Source organism: Bombina bombina, chromosome 2 (assembly GCF_027579735.1).
Source record: "Bombina bombina isolate aBomBom1 chromosome 2, aBomBom1.pri, whole genome shotgun sequence".
NCBI classification, from domain to species: Eukaryota; Metazoa; Chordata; class Amphibia; order Anura; family Bombinatoridae; genus Bombina; species Bombina bombina.
The window spans coordinates 750,572,225-750,599,204 of NC_069500.1; the positions used below are offsets into that span (position 1 = coordinate 750,572,225).

At 39.8% G+C, this 26,980-nt stretch overlaps 1 protein-coding gene across 2 annotated transcripts in view; it reads right to left on the reverse strand.

Moving 5' to 3' along the window:
- The window catches only part of LOC128649523 (hippocampus abundant transcript 1 protein), a 120,553-nt gene extending 96,185 nt beyond the window's left edge, over window positions 1-24,368 (reverse strand). For both annotated transcript variants that reach the window (XM_053702852.1, XM_053702851.1), the window contains exon 1: window positions 24,163-24,368. In XM_053702852.1, coding sequence (XP_053558827.1) covers window positions 24,163-24,246 — 84 coding nt within the window. In that variant the 5' untranslated portion in view covers window positions 24,247-24,368. The remainder of the gene's footprint in view (window positions 1-24,162) is intronic.
- Window positions 24,369-26,980: the final 2,612 nt, after the last annotated feature.

Sequence of the window (26,980 nt, forward strand, 5' to 3'; positions counted from 1 at the left end):
CCTAAATGGAAGGCACCACGGCTTGCAAAACCTTTCTCCCAAAAATAGCCTCAGAAGAAGCAAAAGTATCAAACTTGTAAAATTTGGTAAAAGTGTGCAGTGAAGACCAAGTCGCTGCCCTACATATCTGATCAACAGAAGCCTCGTTCTTGAAGGCCCATGTGGAAGCCACAGCCCTAGTGGAATGAGCTGTGATTCTTTCAGGAGGCTGCCGTCCGGCAGTCTCATAAGCCAATCTGATGATGCTTTTAATCCAAAAAGAGAGAGAGGTAGAAGTTGCTTTTTGACCTCTCCTGTAACCAGAATAAACAACAAACAAGGAAGATGTTTGTCTAAAATCCTTTGTAGCATCTAAATAGAATTTTAGAGCGCGAACAACATCCAAATTGTGCAACAAACGTTCCTTCTTCGAAACTGGTTTCGGACACAAAGAAGGCACGACTATCTCCTGGTTAATGTTTTTGTTAGAAACAACCTTTGGAAGAAAACCAGGTTTAGTACGTAAAACTACCTTATCTGCATGGAACACCAGATAAGGAGGAGAACACTGCAGAGCAGATAATTCTGAAACTCTTCTAGCGGAAGAAATTGCAGCCAAAAACAAAACTTTCCAAGATAATAACTTAATATCAACGGAATGTAAGGGTTCAAACGGAACCCCCTGAAGAACTGAAAGAACTAAGTTGAGACTCCAAGGAGGAGTCAAAGGTTTGTAAACAGGCTTGATTCTAACCAGAGCCTGAACAAAGGCTTGAACATCTGGCACAGCTGCCAGCTCTTTGTGAAGTAACACAGACAAGGCAGAAATCTGTCCCTTCAAGGAACTTGCAGATAATCCTTTCTCCAATCCTTCTTGAAGAAAGGATAGAATCCTAGGAATCTTTACCTTGTCCCAAGGGAATCCTTTAGATTCACACCAACAGATATATTTTTTCCATATTTTGTGGTAAATTTTTCTAGTTACAGGCTTTCTGGCCTGAACAAGAGTATCAATAACAGAATCTGAGAACCCTCGCTTTGATAAGATCAAGCGTTCAATCTCCAAGCAGTCAGCTGGAGTAGGACCAGATTCGGATGTTCGAACGGACCTTGAACAAGAAGGTCTCGTCTCAAAGGTAGCTTCCATGGTGGAGCCGATGACATATTCACCAGATCTGCCTACCAAGTCCTGCGTGGCCACGCAGGAGCTATCAAGATCACCTACGCCCTCCCCTGATTGATCCTGGCTACCAGCCTGGGGATGAGAGGAAACGGCGGGAATACATAAGCTAGGTTGAAGGTCCAAGGTGCTACTAGTGCATCTACTAGAGTCGCCTTGGGATCCCTGGATCTGGACCCGTAGCAAGGAACCTTGAAGTTCTGACGAGAGGCCATCAGATCCATGTCTGGAATGCCCCACAGTTGAGTGATTTGGGCAAAGATTTCCGGATGGAGTTCCCACACCCCCGGATGCAATGTCTGACGAATCAGAAAATCCGCTTCCCAAGTTTCCACTCCTGGGATGTGGATTGCAGACAGGTGGCAGGAGCGAGTCTCCGCCCATTGAATGATTTTGGTCACTTCTTCCATCGCCAGGGAACTCCTTGTTCCCCCCTGATGGTTGATGTACGCAACAGTCGTCATGTTGTCCGATTGAAACCGTATGAACTTGGCCCTCGCTAGCTGAGGCCAAGCCTTGAGAGCATTGAATATCGCTCTCAGTTCCAGAATATTTATCGGTAGAAGAGATTCTTCCCGAGACCAAAGACCCTGAGCTTTCAGGGATCCCCAGACCGCGCCCCAGCCCATCAGACTGGCGTCGGTCGTGACAATGACCCACTCTGGTCTGCGGGAGGTCACCCCTTGTGACAGGTTGTCCAGGGACAGCCACCAACGGAGTGAGTCTCTGGTCCTCTGATTTACTTGTATCTTCGGAGACAAGTCTGTATAGTCCCCATTCCACTGACTGAGCATACACAATTGAAATGGTCTTAGATGAATGCGCGCAAAAGGAACTATGTCCATTGCCGCTACCATCAAACCTATCACTTCCATGCACTGCGCTATGGAAGGAAGAGGAACGGAAGGAAGTATCCGACAAGAGTTTAGAAGTTTTGTTTTTCTGGTCTCTGTCAGAAAAATCCTCATTTCTAAGGAGTCTATTATTGTTCCCAAGAAGGGAACTCTTGTCGACGGAGATAGAGAACTCTTTTCCACGTTCACTTACCATCCGTGAGATCTGAGAAAGGCCAGGACTATGTCCGTGTGAGCCTTTGCTTGAGGAAGGGACGACGCTTGAATCAGAATGTCGTCCAAGTAAGGTACTACAGCAATGCCCCTTGGTCTTAGCACCGCCAGAAGGGACCCTAGTACCTTTGTGAAAATCCTTGGAACAGTGGCTAATCCGAAAGGAAGCGCCACGAACTGGTAATGCTTGTCCAGGAATGCGAACCTTAGGAACCGATGATGTTCCTTGTGGACAGGAATATGTAGATACGCATCCTTTAAATCCACCGTGGTCAAGAATTGACCTTCCTGGATGGAAGGATTGTTCGAATGGTTTCCATTTTGGACGATGGAACCTTGAGAAACTTGTTTAGGATCTTGAGATCTAAGAGTGGTCTGAACGTTCCCTCTTTTTTGGGAACTACGAACAGATTGGAGTAGAACCCCATCCCTCGTTCTTTTAATGGAACAGGATGAATCACTTCCAGAAGATAACCTTGGAAGACTATTTCTAGCGCCCAAGGATCCAGAACATCTCTTGCCCAAGCCTGAGTGAAGAGAGAGAGTCTGCCCCCCACCAAATCCGGTCCCGGATCGGGGGCCCGCATCTCATGCTGTCTTGGGAGCAGTGGCAGGTTTCTTGGCCTGCTTTCCTTTGTTCCAGCCTTGCCTTGGTCTCCAGGCTGGATTGGCTTGAGAAGTATTACCCTCCTGCTTAGAGGACGTAGCACTTGGGGCTGGTCCGTTTCTGCGAAAGGGACGAAAATTAGGTTTATTTTTGGCCTTGAAAGACCTGTTCTGAGGAAGGGCGTGGCCCTTGCCCCCAGTGATATCAGAGATAAACTCTTTCAAGTCAGGGCCAAACAGTGTTTCCCCCTTGAAAGGAATGTCAAACAATTTGTTCTTGGAAGACGCATCCGCTGACCAAGATTTTAACCAAAGCGCTCTGCGCGCCACAATAGCAAACCCAGAATTTTTCGCCGCTAACCTAGCCAATTGCAAGGTGGCGTCTAGGGTGAAAGAATTAGCCAATTTAAGAGCACGAATTCTGTCCATAATCTCCTCATAAGAAGAAGAATTACTAATAATCGCCTTTTCTAGCTCATCGCACCAGAAACACGCGGCTGTAGTGACAGGGACAATGCATGCAATTGGTTGTAGAAGGTAACCTTGCTGAACAAACATCTTTTTTTAGCAAACCTTCTAATTTTTTATCCATAGGATCTTGGAAAGCACAACTATCTTCTATGGGTATAGTGGTGCGCTTGTTTAGAGTAGAAACCGCCCCCTCGACCTTGGGGACTGTCTGCCATAAGTCCTTTCTGGGGTCGACTATAGGAAACAATTTTTTAAATATGGGGGGAGGTACGAAAGGTACACCGGGCCTGTCCCATTCTTTATTAACAATGTACGCCACCCGCTTGAGTATAGGAAAAGCTTCGGGGGGCCCCGGGGCCTCTAGGAACTTGTCCATTTTACATAGTGTTTCTGGAATGACCAGATAATCACAATCATCCAAATTGGATAACACCTCCTTAAGCAGAGCGCGGAGATGTTCCAACTTAAATTTAACAGTAATCACATCAGGTTCAGCTTGTTGAGAAATTTTTCCTGAATCTGAAATTTCTCCCTCAGACAAAACCTCCCTGGCCCCCTCAGACTGGTGTAGGGGCCCTTCAGAAACAATATCATCAGCGTCCTCATGCTCTTCAGTATTTTCTAAAACAGAGCAGTCGCGCTTTCGCTGATAAGTGGGCATTTTGGCTAAAATGTTTTTGATAGAATTATCCATTACAGCCGTTAATTGTTGCATAGTAAGGAGTATTGGCGCACTAGATGTACTAGGGGCCGCCTGTGTGGGCAAGACTGGTGTAGACGAAGGAGGGGATGATGCAGTACCATGCTTACTCCCCTCACTTGAGGAATCATCTTGGGCATCATTTTTACTAAATTTTTTATGACATAAATCACATCTATTTAAATGAGAAGGAACCTTGGCTTCCCCACAGTCAGAACACAATCTATCTGGTAGTTCAGACATGTTAAACAGGCATAAACTTGATAACAAAGCACAAAAAACGTTTTAAAATAAAACCGTTACTGTCACTTTAAATTTTAAACTGAACACACTTTATTACTGCAATTGCAAAAAAGTATGAAGGAATTGTTCAAAATTCACCAAAATTTCACCACAGTGTCTTAAAGCCTTAAAAGTATTGCACACCAAATTTGGAAGCTTTAACCCTTAAAATAACGGAACCGGAGCCGTTTTTATATTTAACCCCTTTACAGTCCCTGGAATCTGCTTTGCTGAGACCCAACCAAGCCCAAAGGGGAATACGATACCAAATAATGCCTTCAGAAAGACTTTTCTATGTATCAGAGCTCCACACACATGCAGCTGCATGTCATGCTGTTCTCAAAAACAAGTGCGCCATACCGGCGCGAAAATGAGGCTCTGACTATGATTAGGGAAAGCCCCAATAGAATAAAGTGTCTAAAACAGTGCCTGCCGATATTATTTTACAAAAAATACCCAGATTAAATGATTCCTCAAGGCTAAATATGATCGATTTAGCCCAGAAAATGTCTACAGTCTTAATAAGCCCTTGTGAAGCCCTTATTTACTGTGTGAATAAAAATGGCTTACCGGATCCCATAGGGAAAATGACAGCTTCCAGCATTACATCGTCTTGTTAGAATGTGTCATACCTCAAGCAGCAAAAGACTGCTCACTGTTCCCCCAACTGAAGTTAATTCCTCTCAACAGTCCTGTGTGGAACAGCCATGGATTTTAGTAACGGTTGCTAAAATCATTTTCCTCATACAAACAGAAATCTTCATCTCTTTTCTGTTTCAGAGTAAATAGTACATACCAGCACTATTTTAAAATAACAAACTCTTGATTGAATAATAAAAACTACAGTTAAACACTAAAAAACTCTAAGCCATCTCCGTGGAGATGTTGCCTGTACAACGGCAAAGAGAATGACTGGGGTAGGCGGAGCCTAGGAGGGATCATGTGACCAGCTTTGCTGGGCTCTTTGCCATTTCCTGTTGGGGAAGAGAATATCCCACAAGTAAGGATGACGCCGTGGACCGGACACACCCATGTTGGAGAAATATAACGTTTTCTGTGTACATATCCCAGCGCTTCTGGATTTAACCAACTGCCAGAGTGTCTGAGTCACATATGATAAAGGGTCCTCAATATTAACCCCCAACATCATAGCAGCAGTACAGTTAGTCTGAGTATATCTTGTGTCCCAGAATAAAACAACTGCACCTACCTCCATGCTGAGGAACAGCATGACACATCACAGTATCAAGAGGTCCACTCTTCCTCCTGAAGTCCTGTGAATGAAACAGGGACTTAGCATAATCTAAGACCATCCGCATAGAAGCAGCACAAGCAAGGGAGGAGCAGTGAAGATAAAACTCCACTAGTTCCCATAGCCAAAAGGCTAACACTCCAAACGCTGCCCTATAATAAAATAGTACACTTTATCACCATTATAAAAATAATAAACTCTTGATTGAAGAATCTAAACTAACACCTAACTTTACCTCTTCCTATCACTAACACAGGCAAAGAGAATGACTGGGGTGGGAGGGAAGGGAGGAGCTACATATGCAGCTCTGCTGTGGAAATCTTTACCTCCTCCTGCTGACCAGGAGGCGATATCCCATAAGTAAGCATGAAATACGTGGACTCGTCATATCTTGTAAAAGAAACCTATGTAGCAGTTCAAACTACTACAATACAGAGATGATATGATGGAAAAATAACTACGTTAAACAATCAGCTTACAGTCTAGAAGCTGCTTTGTAAAGTGCACGTGATAACATTAGCTACTAGCAAGTGAAATTAGTGCAAGACCATTAGATACTCATAACAAAGAACAGTGAGAGCTCTCTGCTATTTTCAAAAATGCTAAAGTGCATGAGAAGAGCGCCACAAAAATATGCTAAAGTATATAAATATAAAGTGTGAGAAAAACAGAACAATCAAGGTATATCGAATAGTATCAATATCAAATAATACAATTGAATAATATATTTTGAAAAGTAAAAAGTAAATAGCCCGGGGGAAAAAATTAAAATATGAAAAGGTGAGATGTATCTTAGTCTAAATATTAATCCCAACTTATACAAAAAAATGAGAGTGAAAATGTATAAATCCCAAAGAAAAGAAGTTCAACTATTATTTCTTTGCTATTTTCAAGCTCTCTGGATTTTTAATTAAATGATATGAAATTGTGATCAAACACACACACTATTAAAATAAAATTTACAATGATATAAATATCAGCTATTCACATTGTGTATACAATGACTGAGTTGGTAGAAAAACTGCAAAGCAAAAGCTACGGGAGAATTCACATTTTATAAGATGAAACATTATAGGCCTAGGCCCAACATCATATATAGCTACCTAAAATGATAAATTTCAATAACTGCCCTGCACTATAGTAGGGGCTTACATTTACCATGTGAAAAAGTTCAGTTTTTAGAAGGGTGGTATGTCAGAGAGATAAGAAAGACTAACATTTACACCATGAACAAACGTGATATTTTCATCAGCAATATAGAGTTACACTGTTTATAAAACTGAGACCACAAGGAGTCATCTCACTGAGTTAATATTTGATCTGCTGGGAGCTCTGTCCCATTTTGGCAGCTGATCAGATAGCAGAGATTTACACCCGGATTTATTAACCACACTGTCACCTTCCATGTCCTGTTTTGGCTTAGAGACAATCTTTCCCAATCCCGAGAGTCAAGAAGACACTGCTAATAACTTTTTGGATAATTCTGCAAATATCTATAAATAAAACACCCCTGAATATGATGCATATATTTTACATCAACCCCAGAACATTTAATCATTATCTATTTGCTTTGTTTCTCACACACAAAAAAAGGTTCCTATTGATCTGGAAGCAGATTGACTATTCTCTGCTGCAGCTTACTACCAAGTTCCAAATGTTACATGCTACAGTACTTTGCCTACAATTTCACTTCACATTAAAGAGACATGACAGCAAAAATTGTTCTTCCATGATTTAGATAAAGCATGCAATATTAAAACAACTTTCTAATTTTCTTCTATTAGGAATTTTCTTTGTTCTCTTGGTATTTTTTGTTGTAAAGCAGGGACGTATGCTTAAGAGCCTGCCCGTTTCCGGGAGTACTATGGGCTCGATTTATTTAGTGATGGCGGAAAGGGGTATAAAGATGCACCCAGTCTGCCGCAGTTCACCTCTGGGCTGAAATCCGCTGCAGCAAGCAGGAGCTGTCTATCTCACTAGTCGGACAAGAGGTTAGGGGTGCAGCGGTCTAATGACCGCTGCTTGAAAAGTACGGACTACAGGTTCGTAGGGAACCTGCAGTCGAAGGGAGAGAAGGCAGGTGAAGCCTTTGATAAATAGACCCCTATATGGCAGTAGTTTTGCAAGAATGTTATCCATTTGAAAGAGCACTAGAGGGCAGCACTATTTCCTGCCATGTAGTGCTCCAGATGCCTACCTAGGTATCTCTTCAACACAGAATATACCGAAAAAACAAAGCAAATTTGATAATAGAAGTAGAATGGAAACTTGTTTAAAATGGTATGCTCTGTCTGAATCGCCAAAAAAAAAAAAAAAAAAAAAAAAAAAATTGTGTTTCATATCTCTAACACAACTGACCAGGACAGCTCTAGCAGAGCTAACATTTGCCATGTTGCTACTGCAAATGTGTGCCAATGAAAACTTTGTGTGTGCTTCAATTTGCACTTTTAGAAATATTGTATATACAGAATGTTGTCTTATCTAAAATATATAAATCAGACAGTTCATTATTACAATTTCCTACAATTATCTACAAATAAATGTAGTATGCCTTGCGTGGCACCCAATAGGTGTCATTCACTTTGTTACAGGCAGCCAAAGAAATTAATACAAACCAAACATTGTGGTGAATAGTGGGAAGGGGGAGGGGAAGAGAACTGTTGGGAGGGGGGAAATCAGGGAGGTAGGAGGGATCCCTAATCCCTACCCAAGTTAATAAATAAATATTCATATATATAAAAAAAAAAAAAAAAAAAAAAAAAAAAAAACAACCTTACAAGCTAACTGATTAACCCCTTCACTGCCAGGAATTTAAAAAGTATGGTACACATCTGTAATTAGCAGCCTTCTAATTGACAAAAAACAGTGGCAAAACCATATGTTTGCTGTTTTTTTAATAAACTGGACCCCTGATAACCTTTTACAACCATTTTTCTTATGACTGCAATAGTTGTGTCTAAATAATTTCAGTGAGAAACCCAGTTTGTGAAAAAGTAAAAAAAAAAAAAAAAAAAAATGTTTTATATTGTTTGGTGGTCAAATAGTGGCATCAAATATACCAGAATGGGCCTAGATCAATACCTTGGGTTCTCTACTTTAAAAATATATACAAAGTTTTCATAGGTAAATATAAAAAAGCTCTATTTCTGTTTAAATGGACTGATAGCAAAAATAACAATAATTCTCTGGTACTTTGAGCAAGTTTTTCTCTATCTGATTCATGAAAGTTTAATTTTGACTTTATTTCATCATTAACACACAGTGAACAATTAAAAAATAATAATTCTAATTTACTTCTATTATCAAAATTACTTTTCTCTCATGATATTCAGTGCTAAGGAATAAATAATTATTTGTTGAAGGGCATAACCAATTAAGAAGCATTCATGTGTTTGGAGTACTATTTAACAGCAGTTTTGCAAGAATGAATGAAATAATGCTTTACCCTTTTGACCATGAATAACGTAGAAAAAGCATTCTTGCTTCACAATTATGGTTTTTCAAAAATTAGAGGAAATCTTGAATGATAGTGACAAGTAAAAAAGACCAAAACACATAACTGCAGGTGGAACTCAGCATTGCATCATGGAATGATTGTTCCCTGAAAATGAGTTCTACAGTAGTTTTCCTTAGTTGAAGCAATCACAATGAAAATACCCATACACATTTCTCCTTAATACCCATACACATTTCTCCTTAATACCCATACACATTTCTCCTTAATACCCATACACATTTCTCCTTAATACCCATACACATTTCTCCTTAATACCCATACACATTTCTCCTTAACTTAGTTCTCACTGTTTCCTCTGCATTTTCTGTTTTATTTTCATTACCTCTTTGGCACCCCCTTCCAACTCCTGATATTAAGTCTATCACTGCATTATTAGTCTTCGCTCCAAAGCCAATCCCCTAAACATTCCCCTCCAGAGTGCATTTTTTCTTGCTAACAGGTATACAGATAGAGACTATTGCCTTCAGCAACTTCGAATTAGGGAAACAGTCTCTTCCTGGCAACGTCTAAACCTATAAGCCTGGAGCTGCAGGAGCTCTACCCAACCCCCCCCCCCCCCCCGAGCCTATAAACGACTCCCCAGAGGTTTAATTAACCCAATCGGAGCAATCAAACTATTTCCAAAAAGAAACAAATACTCTAATGATACAATACAACTAAAGTATTAAAGACCATATGCCATACATGATTGTTGGGAAGAATACAGTCTATGTTACTAGTTAAGTGAAGCTTATTATTATTTCTCATTTTACTATTAAAATGTGTAAGTCTAAAAATATTAAAGGGATATGAAACAGTGCTCCTTTAGTAAAAAATGAAATATAAGTTAAAGTAAACATAAAAAGCAGCAAACAATGTGTTTTCTTGTAAAATTAGCAATTCTCAGTACAGCCACTGCATATAGTAATATTAAAGGGATATTCCAGACAAAATTGGAAACCACATGGGTGCATTTCTGTATTGAACAGTAGCAATTTTGAAATATATATGCATTAGCACAAATGTTTCTAATGAAAGCTATAGCCGTTTCAAAAGTGTATTTAAGTATGCACCGTGCACCAGCATTTTAAACACCACTTGTTCAGAGAGCCTAAGGTGCTTGTACCATCTGGTAATGACTCAATTTGTTAATTGCTGACATGATACAAGTCCCACTGATGCTCTAAGCAGCTGCATTATTTAAAATGTGGGTGCAGTGAAAATATCTAGCTATGTCTCACATGCACAGAAAAATGTTAACTGATAACTCTATATAGAAGAATTTATGCCAGTACATGTATATTGCAAATATATTTATTGCATCATTAAATAGAAACCTATGTGCATCTATATATGTCCCTTTAAGGGAGATGACATGCTGAGAGCTTAAGTTACATTCTGCCCCTTCTGAGCATGGGCAAGAAACTGACTCTGTCTCTCCAGCATTCACTGAAAAGTGAGCCAGCTCAAATTGCTCTAGAAGATTTGACATAAAGCTATATATGCCTTCAAATAAAGGCCAAAACTTCTTGTATGACTGTGACAAAAGCAATGGACCGGACCCTGCACAAATGAAGTTGGAAAAAAAAATAAAACTGTAAAAATCCTTTAAAAAGTGAATAATAAAATAGGTTGCAATGATTTGTATTAAAAAGGAACAGTCTACATCTTAGTCATCTTAAAGTTTTACTTTAGATTAAACTGCAAATATCCTCCTGCATCCTTTCTATATCATGCAGCCGTAACAGTACAAAAAGTTAATTTTAAAATTAATATTGTTTCTGGCCACTTTGAAATGGCTGCCAAGCTCAGCCCACTGCTGACATCACAATCTGGGCTGCATCTATGCTCTCTGCTGAATAGTATTGACAATCTTCAACTAGTGAGCCTTTTGTGATTAGATGCCATATGCAGTTCAGATAATCAGTGGGCTGAGTTTGGCAGCCATTTAAAAGTGGCCAGAAACAATTTTAAAATAACTTTTTTTTTACCGTTCCTGCTGCATGATATAGAAAAGGTGCTGGAGGCTATTTGCAGCTTAAAAGGGACATGAAACCCAAAATGATTATTTCATGATTCAGATAGAGAATACATTTTCAAACAACTTTCCAATTTACTTCTATTATTTAATTTGCCTCTTTTTCTTGTTATCCTTTGCTGAAATGTTTATCTAGGCAAGTTCATGTGCAGCAGATAACCTAGGTTCTAGCTGTTGATTGGTGGCTGCATATATAAACTGATTGTCATTGGCTCACCCATGTATTCAGTTAAAAACCAGTAGTGCATTGCTGCTCCTTCAACAAATGATACCAAGATAATAAAACAGATTAGATAATAGAAGTAAAATTAGAAATTTGTTTAAAATTGTATTCTCTATCTGAATTATGAAAGAACGTTTTTTGGTTTCATGTCCCTTTAATCTAATGTAAGATGACCAAGGTGTAGACTGTCCCTTTAATTCTAAGCCACTGCTTAGTGCTTTTTATTACAGCAATGAAACAGACAGTTTGATATCCCTTTAACACTAAATACCCTTTCCCCCATAGCATGCCCCACCCCCATTTTTTTCTCCACCTCCTCTAACAAACTTAACTTTTCTTCCCTGCTAACATGCAAAAGTGTGAAGTGTTGCTTACATAAAGTTAATGCTTTGTTATTATACGGTTATTGATTTTTTAAATCAATGGTGACATCTGTACCATTTAAAAGTATTTTTTTTTTAATTCATCTGAGCATGGGGATCTAGATTATCTTACATTCTAGACCAGTGTTTCCCAAACCTTTTTGCCCGTGACCCTGAAAACAAAACTTTATTGGCCTGGTGACCCTTGGCGATAAATTTTTTTGATATTTTGGTATATATATTTTGGTAGCCAAGGAGGTGGTAATTTAAAAAAAATCTGAACCTCCACGGCAGTTCCCTGCTTCTCTCCATCAGGGCGGTTGGCAGCTGCTTGGATCCGAAAAAACTGCTGTGGAGGTGCAGAGTTACTCAGTCTAGTCTATTATCTCTGCTTTCATCGATGGGAGGAAGTGACAATAGATTACTTCCTCCCTGCATTCTACAGCAGCCGCGGAGGAAGTAATAGAGTAACTCTGAATCTCCACGGCAGTTCCCGGATCCAAGTGCGATCAGCACCCGTTTGGAGTGTGTGGGCAAACACTCCTAAAGCAGTCCGCGACCCTCAGGATGCTCACGACCATTAGTTTGGGAACTACTGTTCTAAACTATCAATACATATCCTTACAACATATAATTCTAGTTTTATTGACCCATTTAAAGGGCCATAATACCCAAATGTTTAAACACTTGAAAGTGATGCAGCATAGCTGTAAAAAGCGGACTAGAAAATATCTCCTGAACATCTCTATGTAAAAAAGAAACATATTTTACCTCAAACGTTCCTCAGTAGCCACCTCCCATTGTAAAGGATTTCTAAGCAGCATTTTAGTGTGTCTGTCCTGGGACATCTGAAGGGATGAGCATCGTGCACTCTCATCTTATTTCACCAATCAGGTAAAGGAAGTTTACAATGAAATCTCGAGAGTCAAGTCAAATCTCATGAGATCACAGTAAAAGAGTTCATGACCTCAGCACTGCTGATGCTGATTGGCTGCTGTTCATTTCTTCAAATTTTTTTACCTGCAGCTGGGAGCAGCTGAGTATAACTTTTTACAAAGAACTTACTCTGGTGAGCTGAGGAGATTGTGAGGTAAAATATCTTCCTTTTTTACATAGAGATGCTCAGGTGATATTTTCCTGTCAGCTTTTTACAGTTATACTGCATCAGTTTCAAGTAATTTAGCATATGAGTATTATGTCCCTTTAAAACAAAACACACAAAAAAACAAAACAAAAAAAAAACAACTTATAATCACTATCAACGGGGTTATTTTAGTCAACAATAGCATAGGATTTCTAATACACAAAATACTTCCCTTCAAATGACTATATATGTGATGGACAAAGTATGTCCTTTTTGGCAACTGTAGAGCTCTATAACAATAGTAAGCATTTATGTCCCAAACAAACAAAATGCAATATACAGAAGTGTTAGATGGAAACAACACAGCAACAGAATCAGTTTCTGTAACAAAGATAGCCAAGAACTAATACTCTCCTTTTAAGTTAGACCGCAGCCTTCTTACAGTCTCTCCTCTGTGACTGTCTTGTGAAATGGCAGAAGGGTAATAGATGGCGCTGGTCTGTTGTATAAAATACCTTTTATTAAAATTGGAAGTTTTGGGAAGATCCTTTTTGCTGTACCAAGCCGGATTCTCCTTTATATGGAGTAAGTTACTACACTTTTTTCTCACTTATTTGATATTTTGGTCATTTGAGTTTTCATTTATCTACAGTCCACTGTTTGCTACCTTTGGAAATTTGAAAATTGAAATTTCACACCACACTTCTGTGGATCTGCATTTTCCTGGTGATTCTCCCAGTTAAGCTGAACTACTACAACCTATGGAGTGAGTATACTGCACCCATATCCATTGGTTTCTACATAAATTTCTAGGGATGCACCGAAATTTCGGCCGCAGAAAGTTTCGGCCGAAAATGGCATTTTTGGCTATTTCGGTTTTTTAGCCTTTTATTTTCGGTAAAATTATTGTGTAGCATGTTTCAAATTTGATGCTAGCCTAGAGCTGCTATTTAAGTTTATTACTTGAGTTACTGTTCTGCATATAATGAGTTTTCTAGGACTATACTTTATTTGGATAATTATTAAAAAAAACCCTGTTAAATATGATTCTGTTACATAGAACTAAATGAAGAATAATACAGTATATTGATATTTATAATTGTTTTAAGTAGGGATGCACCAAAATTTTGGTCGCAGAAACATTTTGGCCGAAAATGGCATTATTGTTTGCCTGTTTTTTTTTTTTCTTGGTAAAATTATTGTGTAGCATATTATTGTTTTAAGATATTTTTGTCCAATTTTAGTGTGTTACTTTCAATAAAAGTGTGGGATTTTTTTATTGGCTCTAATTATGCAAAAAAATAAATAAAAAAAAAATAAAAATTTGAAAAAATACATTTTCGGTATCAGTTTCGGTTTTTCGGCCAAGTGCATCCCGGATTTTCGGATTCGGTCCAGAATTTCCATTTCGGTGCATCACTATAAATTTCAAGCCCTTTTTCTCTTCACTCATTAGAAGAAAAAATTATACAACAGACCAGCGCCATCTATTACCCTTCTGCCATTTATGTCCCAAACACTGACAGGAATACATTCAAAACCCTAAGTCTCTAAAATTTAGGAAATAAAAAAAAAAAAAAAAAAAAAAAAAAAAAAAAGGAATTCTTGTTTTACATAGTGACCTGAACTTTACAGTAGACCTGGAATTGAAAAATTTGTTTCACTAGGAGCCAAGCCAAAATTGTAGGCAATACATACAAATGTATTTTAATATGGCCAACCTGGAAATAAAGAGAAAGTAAAATTATGAACTGCATAGCAAAGTCCACTCATTTAGCTGTATGCTGGGAGTTTTAGTCTTTAGATGTGTTCCAAAGGTAATCCCCTGAGCCGCCCTATCTTCTAAGCTTAAAGGGACATAATACTCCGATTCTAAATCACTTGAAACTGATGCAGTATAACTGTAAATAGCTGACAGGAAAATATAACCTGAATATCTCTTTGTAAAAAAGGAAGATATTTTACCTCACAATCTCCTCCGCTCAGCAGAGTAAGTTCTGTGTAAAAAAAATAAATACTCTTCAGCTGCTGCCCAGCTGGAGGTAAAACAAAATAAAAAATGAAGAAATGAACAGCAGCCAATCAGCATCAACAGTGCTGAGGTCATGAACTCTTTTACTGTGATCTTCCTTAAACTGAATAGGCAAATAATATGAGTGTTCACGAAGCTCGCTCCTTCGCCTGTCCTGGGACAGACATACTGATTTGTGCTTAGAAGTCCTTTTTAATGGGATGTGGCTACTGAGGAACTTTTGAGGTAAAATATCTTCCTTTTTTACATACAGATGTTCAGGTGATATTTTCTAGTCAGCTTTTTACAGCTATGCTGCATCACTTTCAAGCGTTTCAACATTTGGGTATCATGGCCCTTTAACAATCTACACATTTGACATGTTTTAACAAGGCACTCACTGGAGTTAGAAACTGGAGGTGGAAACTGCAGCCTCGCTAACAGGTAAACGTAATAACTATTCTTCTACACAATGCTCGCTATGTCTTTTCTGCTCACTCTGTCTGCCCTTCTCCTAAAAATCACTGCATGTCCCATTAACAGCAACCCCCAAACTATCCATATCTCACCCTCCCTCCTCTCATCCCCTATGCTGTGCTCTCATGAACTACTCTGTTTTCTTAGAAACACTTCCCCCTCTAACTCTCCTGTGTCTAGTCATACGCGCTCCTACAAGTCTCACTCTCACCTTCTGTCACTCTCACTGCTACTACTGCTTGCTGCTGGTAATGTCTCTCCTAACCCTGGCCCTGCAGCAATCACCACACTTTTAAACTCTAGGTCACGCAATACCAACAATCTCATCTCCATTAACCCGCAGCGCTTATCCCCTCTCTTTTCTTGTGCCCTCTGGAATGCTCGCTCTGTCTGTAACAAACTTACAACTGTTCATGACCTGTTTGTTTCTAACACCTTCAATCTTCTAGCAATTTCTGAAACCTGGCTATCTTCCTCTGACACTGCTTCCATTGCTGCTCTCACACACGGTGGTTTCCACTTTAGCCACACACCTAGGCCAGGTGAGAGACATGGTGGCGGTGTTGGCATCTTTCTCTCCCCCTCCTGCTCCTATCAGTACCTATCCCCATTTCCATCTCTCTCTTTTCCTTCCTTTGAAGTCCACTGCATTCTCCTGTTCTCCCCCCCCCCCCCTCTCTCTCTCTCTCAGAGTGGCAGTTATCTAATCGCCCCCCTGAACCAACCTCCTAATTCCTTGACAACTTTGCTGCCTGGCTTCCTTACTTTCTCTCTACAAATACACCTCCCTCTAATGCTAGGGGACTTCAACATCCCCATTGACAACCCATCTGCCCCTGCTGCCTCTAAAATTCTCTCACAATCCACCCTATTCCCTACCCACCGTGATGGACACTCTATTGATCTGGTATTCTCCTATCTCTGCTCTCTCTCTGATGTTGCCTGTCGACCATTTCCCATCTCAGACCACCATCTGTTCACCTTTAGTCTTATATTAGATAGATAGATAGATAGAGAGAGAGAGAGAGAGAGAGAGAGAGAGAGAAATGCAGAAAGAAGCACTCACTGAATTTTCATCAAAAAGTGACAAATAGTTTTAATGCAGTTTGTGACGTTTCGGGACAGCAACAGTCCCTTCCTCTGACAAATTAACACTAAAGAAAATCAGCCTTTAAATAGGCTCCCAAACACACTCCCCGATGTAATGCGATCTGAGGGTCATAGACTAACTGCGCTGAGTGGGCGGTATGCTAGTTTCAGCATTGACCTTATTTTTTGTTTTCCTGATAGCCGTTGAGAGACATTACACTGTGATTGCGTCCTTAGTAACAAGGGGCGGATCAGGAACAGAGTGGATGACGTATTAGAGTCAAATGTAAATCGAAAGTTGATTGGTTATCCACTTTTGACCAAGTTTTGGTTATATTGTGTTATATTATTATCTTAGCTGACTCAGAATTTCATATGATGTTGATTTTGAGCAGGGGACATGACTACCAACAACAGGGTTCATTTAGGATTTGCTTTTAAGTATTGTTTTGATTAATTATCTCACAACATTCACATACACAAATGTATCACTTATTTTTATTGGTCATTATAGGGGTGTGTTTAATTATTCAGCCTGGATTGGCTGATCCTGAGTGGAGTGTGTTTGGGAGCCTATTTAAAGGCCGATTTTCTTTAGTGTTAACTTGTCAGAGGAAGGGACTGTTGCTGTCCTGAAACGTCACAAACTGCATTAAAACTATTTGTCACTTTTTGATGAAAACTCATTGAGTGCTTCTTTCTGCATTTCTACAATTCACCGTATAGCACCCTGATAGTTGTGGAACGTTGGTGAGAGTGCACATACACCCATTTTTGCATATATATATATATATATATATATATATATATATATATATATATATATATATATATATATATATATATATATATATATATATATATATATATATATATATATATATATATATATATATATATATATATATATATATATATATATTAAACCTACTTTCCCCCCCTCGCCCCCGCACCTGTAGAAATCTGCACACTGTAAACCCTCCCCAACTCTCCAACCTTATTCAAATGCACCTCCCCCACACTTCCACGATATATCCTGCCCTGACCTTGCTATAACAATACCCTCTCCTCTGCACTTGACACTCTCGCTCCTCCCCAACTTCGCAAAGCCCCACGTCGTCAGCTCCAGCCCTGGAACTCCCAGCAAACACACCGCCTGCAAAAATGTTCCCGCACTGCTGAACGTGCTTGGAGGAAATCCTGCTCTGAACCTGATTTCATGCACTATAAGTTCATTCTTCACTCTTACACCTCTGCCCTTCACCTAGCTAAGCAAACATACTTCTCTTCTCTTATATCCACTCACTCCTCAAACCCTAAAAGACTCTTCTGCATTTTCAAATCTCTCCTCTACCCACCTGCACCTCCCCCCTCATCTGCATTCAGTGCTCAAGACCTGGCTGACTACTTTAATAAAACACTTACCATCCGAAGAAACATCCCAACACAAGCCTGCAATCTCCCAACTTCACTCCCAGTCACCCCCTCTGCCGCTCTCTGCACCCTCCTCCCACCCACTGAGAGTGAAGTGGCTTCCCTATCGTCTTCCTCACACCTCACTACCTGCCCCCTTGGCCCTATTTCTTCACATCTAATACCTTCTCTGCCTCCCACCCTCACTCCGGCTCTTACTCATATATTCAACCTATCCCTTTCTACCGGCTCATTCCCTTCCTTCAAACATGCAAAGGTCACCCATATCCTCAAAAAACCCTCCCTTGACCCTAACTCTCCTGCAAACTACCGCCCCATATCACTGCTTCAGCTAGCTTCAAAAATCATTGAAAAACTAGCTTTTGATCGCCTAACCCACTACCTGTCCTCCAACTCCGTGCTTGACCCCCTGCAATCTGGCTTCCGTCCCCAACACTCAACTGAGACTGCCCTCACCATGGTTACTAATGACCTCCTTTCTGCTAAAAACAAAGACTCATCTTACTTAACCTCTCTGCTGCCTTTGACACTGTTGAGCATCCCCTTCTCCTACGGACTCTCAGCTCTGTGACACTGCCCTCTCCTGGATTCACTCTTATCTCGCTAACAGATCCTTCTCCGTCTCTTTTGCTAGTGACTCCTTCTCTCAATTGCCTCTGTCTGTTGGAGTACCTCAAGACTCTGTCCTGGGTCCTCTACTCTTCTCTATTTACACTTCTTCACTGGGTAAACTTATCAACAGCTATGGCTTCAACTACCACCTCTATGCTGATGATACCCAGATCTACCTTTCCACCCCTGCAATCTCTCCTTCTGTCAATTCTCACATCAGTGACTGCTTATCTGGCATTTCCTCCTGGATGGCCTCTCACCACCTAAAAATAAACATGTCCAAAACCGAACTACTTCTAATCTCCCCCCCCCCCCCTCTAACTCTACTCCAGTTTCTATTTTTTCCATCCCCATAACCCCAAGTCCGCTGCCTCTGAGTCACACTTGACTCAAATCTGCCCTTCATTCCTCACATCCAATTGCTTTCTTCATCTTGCCGCAACCACCTACGCAATATCTCCAAAATTCGTCCATTTCTGAGTGCTGAAACTAGTAAACAGCTAATCCACTCCCTGGTAATTTTCCAACTGGACTACTGTAATAATTTATAATCCGGCCTCCCTCTCTCCCCTTCAATCCATCCTAAATGCATTTGCAAGGCTAATCCACCTCTCTCGACGCTCTGTTTCTGCTGCACCTCTCTGTCCCTTCACTGGCTCCCCATTCACAGCAGAATTAAATTCAAAATTCTCACTCTGACCTACAAAGCCCTCACCAATGCTGCCCACCCTACCTGTCCTCATTCATCAACAAATATACCCCAACCCGCCCCCTAAGATCCAACAATGACCTGCTTCTTGCGTCCTCTACCAGCACCTCCTCTCATGCTAGACTACAGGACTTCTCTTGTGCGCACCAAACCTCTGGAACGCACTTCCTCTAGCTATCAGACTTTCCCCTAACCGCTCCTCCTTTAAAATGTTCCCTAAAGACCTTTTTGTTCAGGGAAGCTTATTACCCGACTCATTAACAAACTAACTTCACTTACCCAACAAATTACCCTCATCTATCTCCTCACTAATATCATTCTCACCTTTGCAGTCCCCATCCCCTGTTTCCCATCCTCCTACCCATCTAGATTGTAAGTTCCCACAGGAATAGGGCCCTCAATTCCCCCTGTATTTGTCTGTAAAATGTTGTCTTATTGTATTTTTTCTCCGTTGTACTTTTATCGTTGTACCCATGGGCAGCGCTGCGGAATCTGTTGGCGCTTTATAAAATAATAAACCACTGGCACCCTAGTACATGGTTTAATCATGCTAGCCTAGGCATCTCAACTCCAATCTTATTTTTCTCTCTATAGACTATAGTAGCATGTTATTTTCTCCAAACCAAATCACTTATTTTGAGAGTATTCACAAATCATGGAGTCCACAATCTTGCTCATGGTTGCCAATTTCACTTTATAACCAAATATATGGTCCAACTACTTCATGATATCCTTAGAAGTTGTCAGGCCCAGTATCCCCACATCCTTTTTTATTTGAAGCCTAGACAATACTATTCTAGACATTTCAGCACATTAAAGATAGCAGATGTACTTCACATGTTATTAATGCAAATTAACACACACAGACCTATGCTTGGGAGGCACACAATTGCACTATTAGGCAAAAACTAATAAAACTAAACTTTGAGAAAAAGGTAGCCAGTGATATGACCAATATTATTTTCTTACTTAACAACTCACCTCACTGCAGTTACAACATACGTCCTGCCCAAGAGATGAATAATTCGAAAAATAATTTCTAGCCAAAGAATTAAAACAATCACATTTACTTGATTACAACGTTACGGTGGATACAAGCCCATAGCACAGATGAAATAGCTGAATTTGTGGTTTTTACTGCTCTAACCTTTATAGAAAAAGTAGTAGTAGTTCTACTTTATTTCCTCAATTTATATTTGTGTTCCTTTCTTTCCTTCATAGCATAAACTGGAAACTCTCCTGATATCACCGGAAATGACTGTCCTATATGTTTATTGCTCTCGAGTCTAGCGAGATTATTTAAAAAGTCGTTAGTACTGTTTTATGCGACTAAAGTCCCTAAACGTCTATCTCCCCTAATTCAACCAGCTTACTCAAGTTGATTTTTTACTAGTTTTAGAGAATCACAGGACAAAACGATAAATAGCTTTACACATGCTTCAACTTTCAAAATCCCATAAAACTTTTATATCTGCCCACAAAAACATAGCTTTTGCCAGCAGATGGAACCATAGGCCCAACAAGTCTCTCCTTATTTCCAATAAACTGTAAGCTGAATTAGCTCATTGGATATCCTTATGTTTATCCCATGAATTGTTGAAGACCCCCATAGTCTTTGTCTTTACAACTTCTAATAGAAGTCTATTCCATTAAACTTTTGGCTCATACTGAGAAAAAAAAAATTAAATTGTAAATTGACATTTATGCCTCGCCCACAGCAAATTTAAGGGTAACGACACACTATTCAACTTGTTTGCTATTTCTAACAGCACCAGCCAGGGATACCCTCTGTCATCAAACCAGTTTAAAATGACAACACACATTACAGCTAATATCTCCTAAACACTGCATATAAATCATTGGTCTATAAATTATCAATGTTCTCAGATGAAGTCATGTTATTTCTTACAAACCCTTAAACCTTAAGGTGGTATGTACTTAAAAAAAAATAATATATATATATATATATATATATATATAGATTTGCACAATAAATCTTTGAATCTATGGATTGGCATAGAGATAGCTCCTAAACTGTCTAGAAACTGGCATTTTTTTGCTGGATAAAATGTAAACAACAACAACAACCAAAGAATCTCCATGTGCTTCTGATTCTATCAAATACATTTCATTTTTGGGATACATTCCTAAGAACTAACATATATTATTCACCTATCTACCTGGTTCATCGGAATGCAGAGATTACATATTATTTTGAACACAAGATTCCCACACAGAGTGGTGATACGCAAACTCTACCTTACATGATGGAAAGCTAAAACCCAAATGGAAAAAACAACAAAACCAGAAAGATTGTTATTTTCTACAATGCACAGCTGTGATATTTCTCCCATAATAACACTAGCAACTAAGAAGATTAGAAAGCCCTAAGGGGTGACACATGTATGTTGATGTGAAATACAAGGGTATATAATTACTAGTGACATATTCTTCCCATGTGCAGCTTTTTGGTTGGTGGAGCAGAGTTAAAGGGACAGTATACACCAATTTTCATTCAACTGTATGTAATAGACACTACTATAAAGAATAATAGGACACTACTATAAAGAATAATAGGCACAGATTGGTGTTCTAGTTCCATATGAAGGCAAATGCCAGATCATTACAGATGTGACACTTTGCGTGTCACTGCCCGTAACAATCATCTACTGATGCCAACGGTAGGTGTGGCAGGGAATCCAGGAGGCGGGTTGGAGGTCCAGCAGTGGAGGGAGTGGTATGGCACTATACTGTGGAAAATAAAAATAAAGGGAGAGGTAGGTATGGGGAGCTACACTACAGAAAAAAGGTGGGGTGAGGGTCCCAAAAAAAAAAAAAAAAAAAAAAAAAAAAAAAAAAAAAAAAAAAAAAAAATCGCTGGAGGGGGGTCCACTACACTACAGAAAATTTAAAAAAGAACTTAAAGTTTGTTTTTTATAGGTATTGGCAGACAGCTGCAAGTACTTAAGATATTGGACACTAGTTAGAGGGATCCTACACTGCAGAAAAAAATAATAAAAAAAGCCTTAAATCTTAAAAATTGGCAGACTGTTTGCCAGTACCTAAGATGGTGGTGACCAGTGTGGGTGTGGGGGGGGGGTAAGGGAGGGAAGAGAGCTGTTTGAGTTGGATCAGGGGGAGGATAATCTCTACACTAAAGCTAAAATTAACCTTACAAGCTACCTGATTAACCCCATTCACTGCCGGAAATAATTGAAGTGTGGTGCACAGCTGCAATTAGCGGCCTTCTTATTACTAAAATGTAATGGCAAAGCCATACATGTCTGCTATTTCTGAACAAAGAGGATCTCAGAGAAGCTTTTGTGTCGTGATTGCACGAGCAGTATTTAAATAATTTAAGTGATAAACTCAGTTTAAAAAGTTATCGATTATTTTTTATATAATTGCAATTGGCAGTGGATATATATATATATATATAACACAGAGGTGCAGGAGCTGCACAGAGACCACAGGAAGGTCTGGAGGTGTGTAGCGTCTGCGGCAGGGAAGTTGATTTTGCCATTACTACATGGTACTGTGCTGTATTTTTTAATATTTGCAGGATGCTTACCACTATATAAATATATCTTCAGTAAAGCACTCAGAATTTTAAGATCAGTCTCCTATAGAACTGTTAAAAGTTTTATAGAATGATCTTATTATAAGGAATTCCTTTTTTAATGAACTGTTCCTTTTTTCAGATACAGGTTGCATAAAAACATCTTTAAAGTAAATGTCAATTTTGATGCTAAAGTGCCCGGTTTTTAAAAATTCGATTAAAAACAGGGGAACTTTAATTCATCAAAATTTACATTTCACTCCTGTTGTGGAAGAAAAAAAAACCAAAAAAAAAACAAAACCAAAAAAAAAAACCTTACCTTTTAATCTTGACAGCAGCTCCAGCTTCCTACGGTCGTTGCAAACCATTTCTGACGTCAGAAATGATGGATAGGTCATCCTCCAATCACGGCTTCCCGCCAGGGGGGAATCAGTGTCCGAGTCAACGCCGTGATTGGAGGAAGCCGGATTCCTCATTTTAGACCCAGGAAGAGGCTTTGCGACGTGTGGAGGAAGCTGTCAAGTTTAAAAGGTAATTTTTTTTTTCACAGCATGAGTGAAATGTCAATTTTGATTAATTAAAGTGCCCCTGTGTTTTTAATCAAATTTTTAAAAACCAGAGCACTTTAACATCAAAGTTGACATTCACTTTAAGGGAGATGTACAGAAAATATTTTAAAATTATCATATTTTATGTTATTGTATAATATTATTAAATTGTGAGCTAAGAAGTCTTTGCTGATTCTAGATATATTTTCTTGCTTTTAGCAGCCCCTCTCTTAAAGTTGTTTGGATAACCAGATGTGTTAATCTAGCTTGATTGAGTGAACTGCTGCTCCTGAGCCAAATCTTCAACAAAAGACAATAGGAGAATTAAACAAAATTTGAAAAAAGTAGTAAACTGGTAAAATCATGAAAGTTTAATTTTGACTTTACTGTCCCTTTAAGTATTTAGATATCTATCTAAGAGCTGGATCTGGCAGTGTTATTAAGCAGGATTATATACACATACGTATCACAAATATACATAGCAGGATCTAGGTACTGTATATTCTAAATGTGACATGGAAACAAGATTCTGGTGTTTTTGTGTGGAAAGACAATTTTGGATCTATGCAGTTTTTATGTAAATTACACATGAATCCAGAAAGAGCTAGGATTTGTTTGCAAGAACATGTTGAAAACTTTAGCCCCAAAACCTAATTCTGGTAACTGTCCAAAGTTGCTCATGGATTTAAATTTAAAGGCAACTCACAAACCTGGCAGTTATGATGTAAACATTCAGCATTTGACACTAACAATTTACTCTCCTGACGCAAGAACACGTGAAATGTGCCCATGTTACCCACACAACAACCACACCTGGCACGAACAGCACATAGTGCCATAACACAGTCATGTTAGGGTGTCACCGGGAGAAACCATATGGAAGGTGTTCACATCTGTCTGACAACCATTCTAAGGATGTCGCTTACCCAGTTAATACAAGATAATAAGTCATGACATATGTCATCCTATCATGATCCACTCACCGTTCCTCCATCTTTAATGATGATTTTCTTGGCCAGCAATATGCTGCGATTCAGCCTCTTTTTCTTCTTCTTTTCCCCGGTCATGTTGAGCTCAAGCCCGTCATCTCGGCACCGGGAGATATTCGCTACGAGGCCCTCACTGCTTACCGGGCCACACTACCATGGAAACGGCTGTTCCCTCTGCACCACCTCCCCTTGGTTAACGCTTCCGCCCTCCACCGAGTGCAACACCTCCAGCTTCCACTTATTAACCAATCACAAGCTTTCACTCCCTCTATCAGGGCACCATTGGTTACAAAATCAATCTATTAACTGAAACTTAATTACTGATTGGGCAAACCTTATGACGTAACTAAGAGAATGACTCAGTCCTATACAGCCTGGTTTTAGCGCTGAGCTGTCAAAGCAGTTTGTTGCGAATTGTGACCTAATAACAGAGGAGCTAGCGTATGTTTTTTGTGGCGTACGTTTTTTGTTGCGTACAACATCTGGTATGTATATTTACTAAGCTTATCAACAACGGTGTGTTCATAAGCTTCACAGAAATACGGCAACACGGTGTGTTCAGAGAAATACGGCATAATACAATTACCTATTCATAGGATTTACATATTGTTTAACCGTATCTTTTGTCAAATTCACTTTATTTTTGGATGTACCCTTCGTGTTAACGTATTTAACTAGTGTCACAAGCTTCATGCTTTGCAGTGTCACCTGAGTTTGATACAAGCTGTCAACAAAGCGCAAATTACAACATGAAGATGTGCTTTAATGGTCATTTCTGCTGTATCAATTTGGCCTATGTCCTTGATTATTTGTAGTATTTTGGCACCATTCTTGTTTATATATGAACGTACTATCAAAGTGGTAAAATAACATATTTACCTGTTAAAACAATATTGAACTTTATATAATTATTTACATAAGGTCTTAGAGGCTCCATTTACCTTCCATATACCTTTACATATGACACACACTTTGAACACCACCATTTACCACCTTTGCCATTATGGCAACCTGAAATAATGATGCAACACAGGAGTTTGGCTAAATATGGAAAGGTCACATTTAATAATTTAATTACATTTCTCATTGGGTAATAACATACCCTAAATTCAACACCACAACTCAAAATGCACATCTGTCAGGGGGGGGGGAGACCACAAAACCCCCCCTGTGGCAGAGCCGAAGGGGAGGAGAGAACCTGCAGCATATACCAGTCAGCTGCTGCTAGACCACCGAATCACGACTTAGGCTGGGTATGCTACAGGATCCCCTCCGCCCCTCGCATGCCCCGCCTACGTGCCAGATCCCAATTTCACCGCCAACAAAGAAATACTCTTTCCGCCAATCACCAATTAGCCTTTCCCATGACCTTTCCTTACCTTTTATCATTTCCTCCAACATCCTCCTGATGTCCTCCAGGAACTGGTCATTACCCGCCTCGTTCAGGTGAACTCCATCTCGCCTGAATATCTCTTCCCTTTTTGCCGCTATTAGCGGATGCTCCAGCACTACGCCTCCTATCTCCCTTACTGCTTTGGCCGCCACCAGATTAATCTTCCGCCTGCATCTATATCCCGCCCTTTGTGTGTCAGTGTTCCTCCAAACCAATCTTGATATTATGTTTGACCATACTATCTTTACTTCTTGCCATGCTATCGCCAGCCACCCCATTACACTTTTTATACTTTCTTCCAATTCCTTCAACGGGTATGCTCCAATGTCGTTCCCCCCAAGTGTATTATCAATACATCAGGGCGCCCCCATCTTTGCCTTGCCTGCTGTATGGTGCCTACCAACTCTTCCCACCTCATTCCTCTCTCTCCTATCCATCTAACACTGGCTTCAGTGTGCTTAAAACCTAGATGTGCCCCTTTTGCCAATGTCGCAGCCCTAACTTTGTGCCCAGTACACATATGAGTGTCCCACAACCCATATCCTTAAGGCTCTTCCTGCAACAAAAATGGAGAAAAACAATTTCATTTAGGTTGGTTCAATGTTCCAAGATGGTTTCTCACCTTTAATAGCAATTAAAACCCCGTTTCGGCCTGACGTAAGATTTGTATGCTGCTGATTTCCACCTCCCCATTTTTTTTAATTTGCTCTACTGAGCACCCACTGGTTGCTGCCCCTATTCTGAATGAATGTGGGGCATAGTATGCACTTGACCAACCTAGCCTTTCTACCACCTTTTCCAATACTTTCAGAAACTGAAAAACCGTAACGCTGGTCCCGTCCTTATGTCTAATGAATTGCGGGCCCTCTGCCCGCACTGCTAACATATACTCGTTTACTGTTGCCACTGGGCAAGACGCCCCACCTGCTAGCCCCATTGACACCCATACCCCTTTTCTCTATGTATCCGTCTTTGATTTTCTGATCAAAACTAGCACTGCCTGCACTTCCCACCTTACATCCGCTTGTCTTATACCACTGTCCAAATCTTTCTTATTCCTCGCCAGCAACTCCCCTATGCGCAATGCTCCATGGAATGCTAAAGAGAATGCCACCCTGAATACCAATGCCTCGTCGTTATTGAAACATACTTCTTTAAGTACCGCTATCATTTCCATAAGCCTATCTTCCGTTATTGGTTCCCTTCTATCCCTTTGCTTCTTTTCTCCTGTGCCCCATCCTCTAAATACCTTCTTCACTACAAATCTCTTTGTTACATCCTTTTTTCCGTATAGCTGCGCGAAATATGACACTCCCGCCAATACTGTGCCCAACTGCCCCTTCTTCATGCCTCCCTGCTTTAATACCCATAGCCATTCTAGAAAAACCGTTTCTTCCTCCTGACCTACAGTCCTGTTAA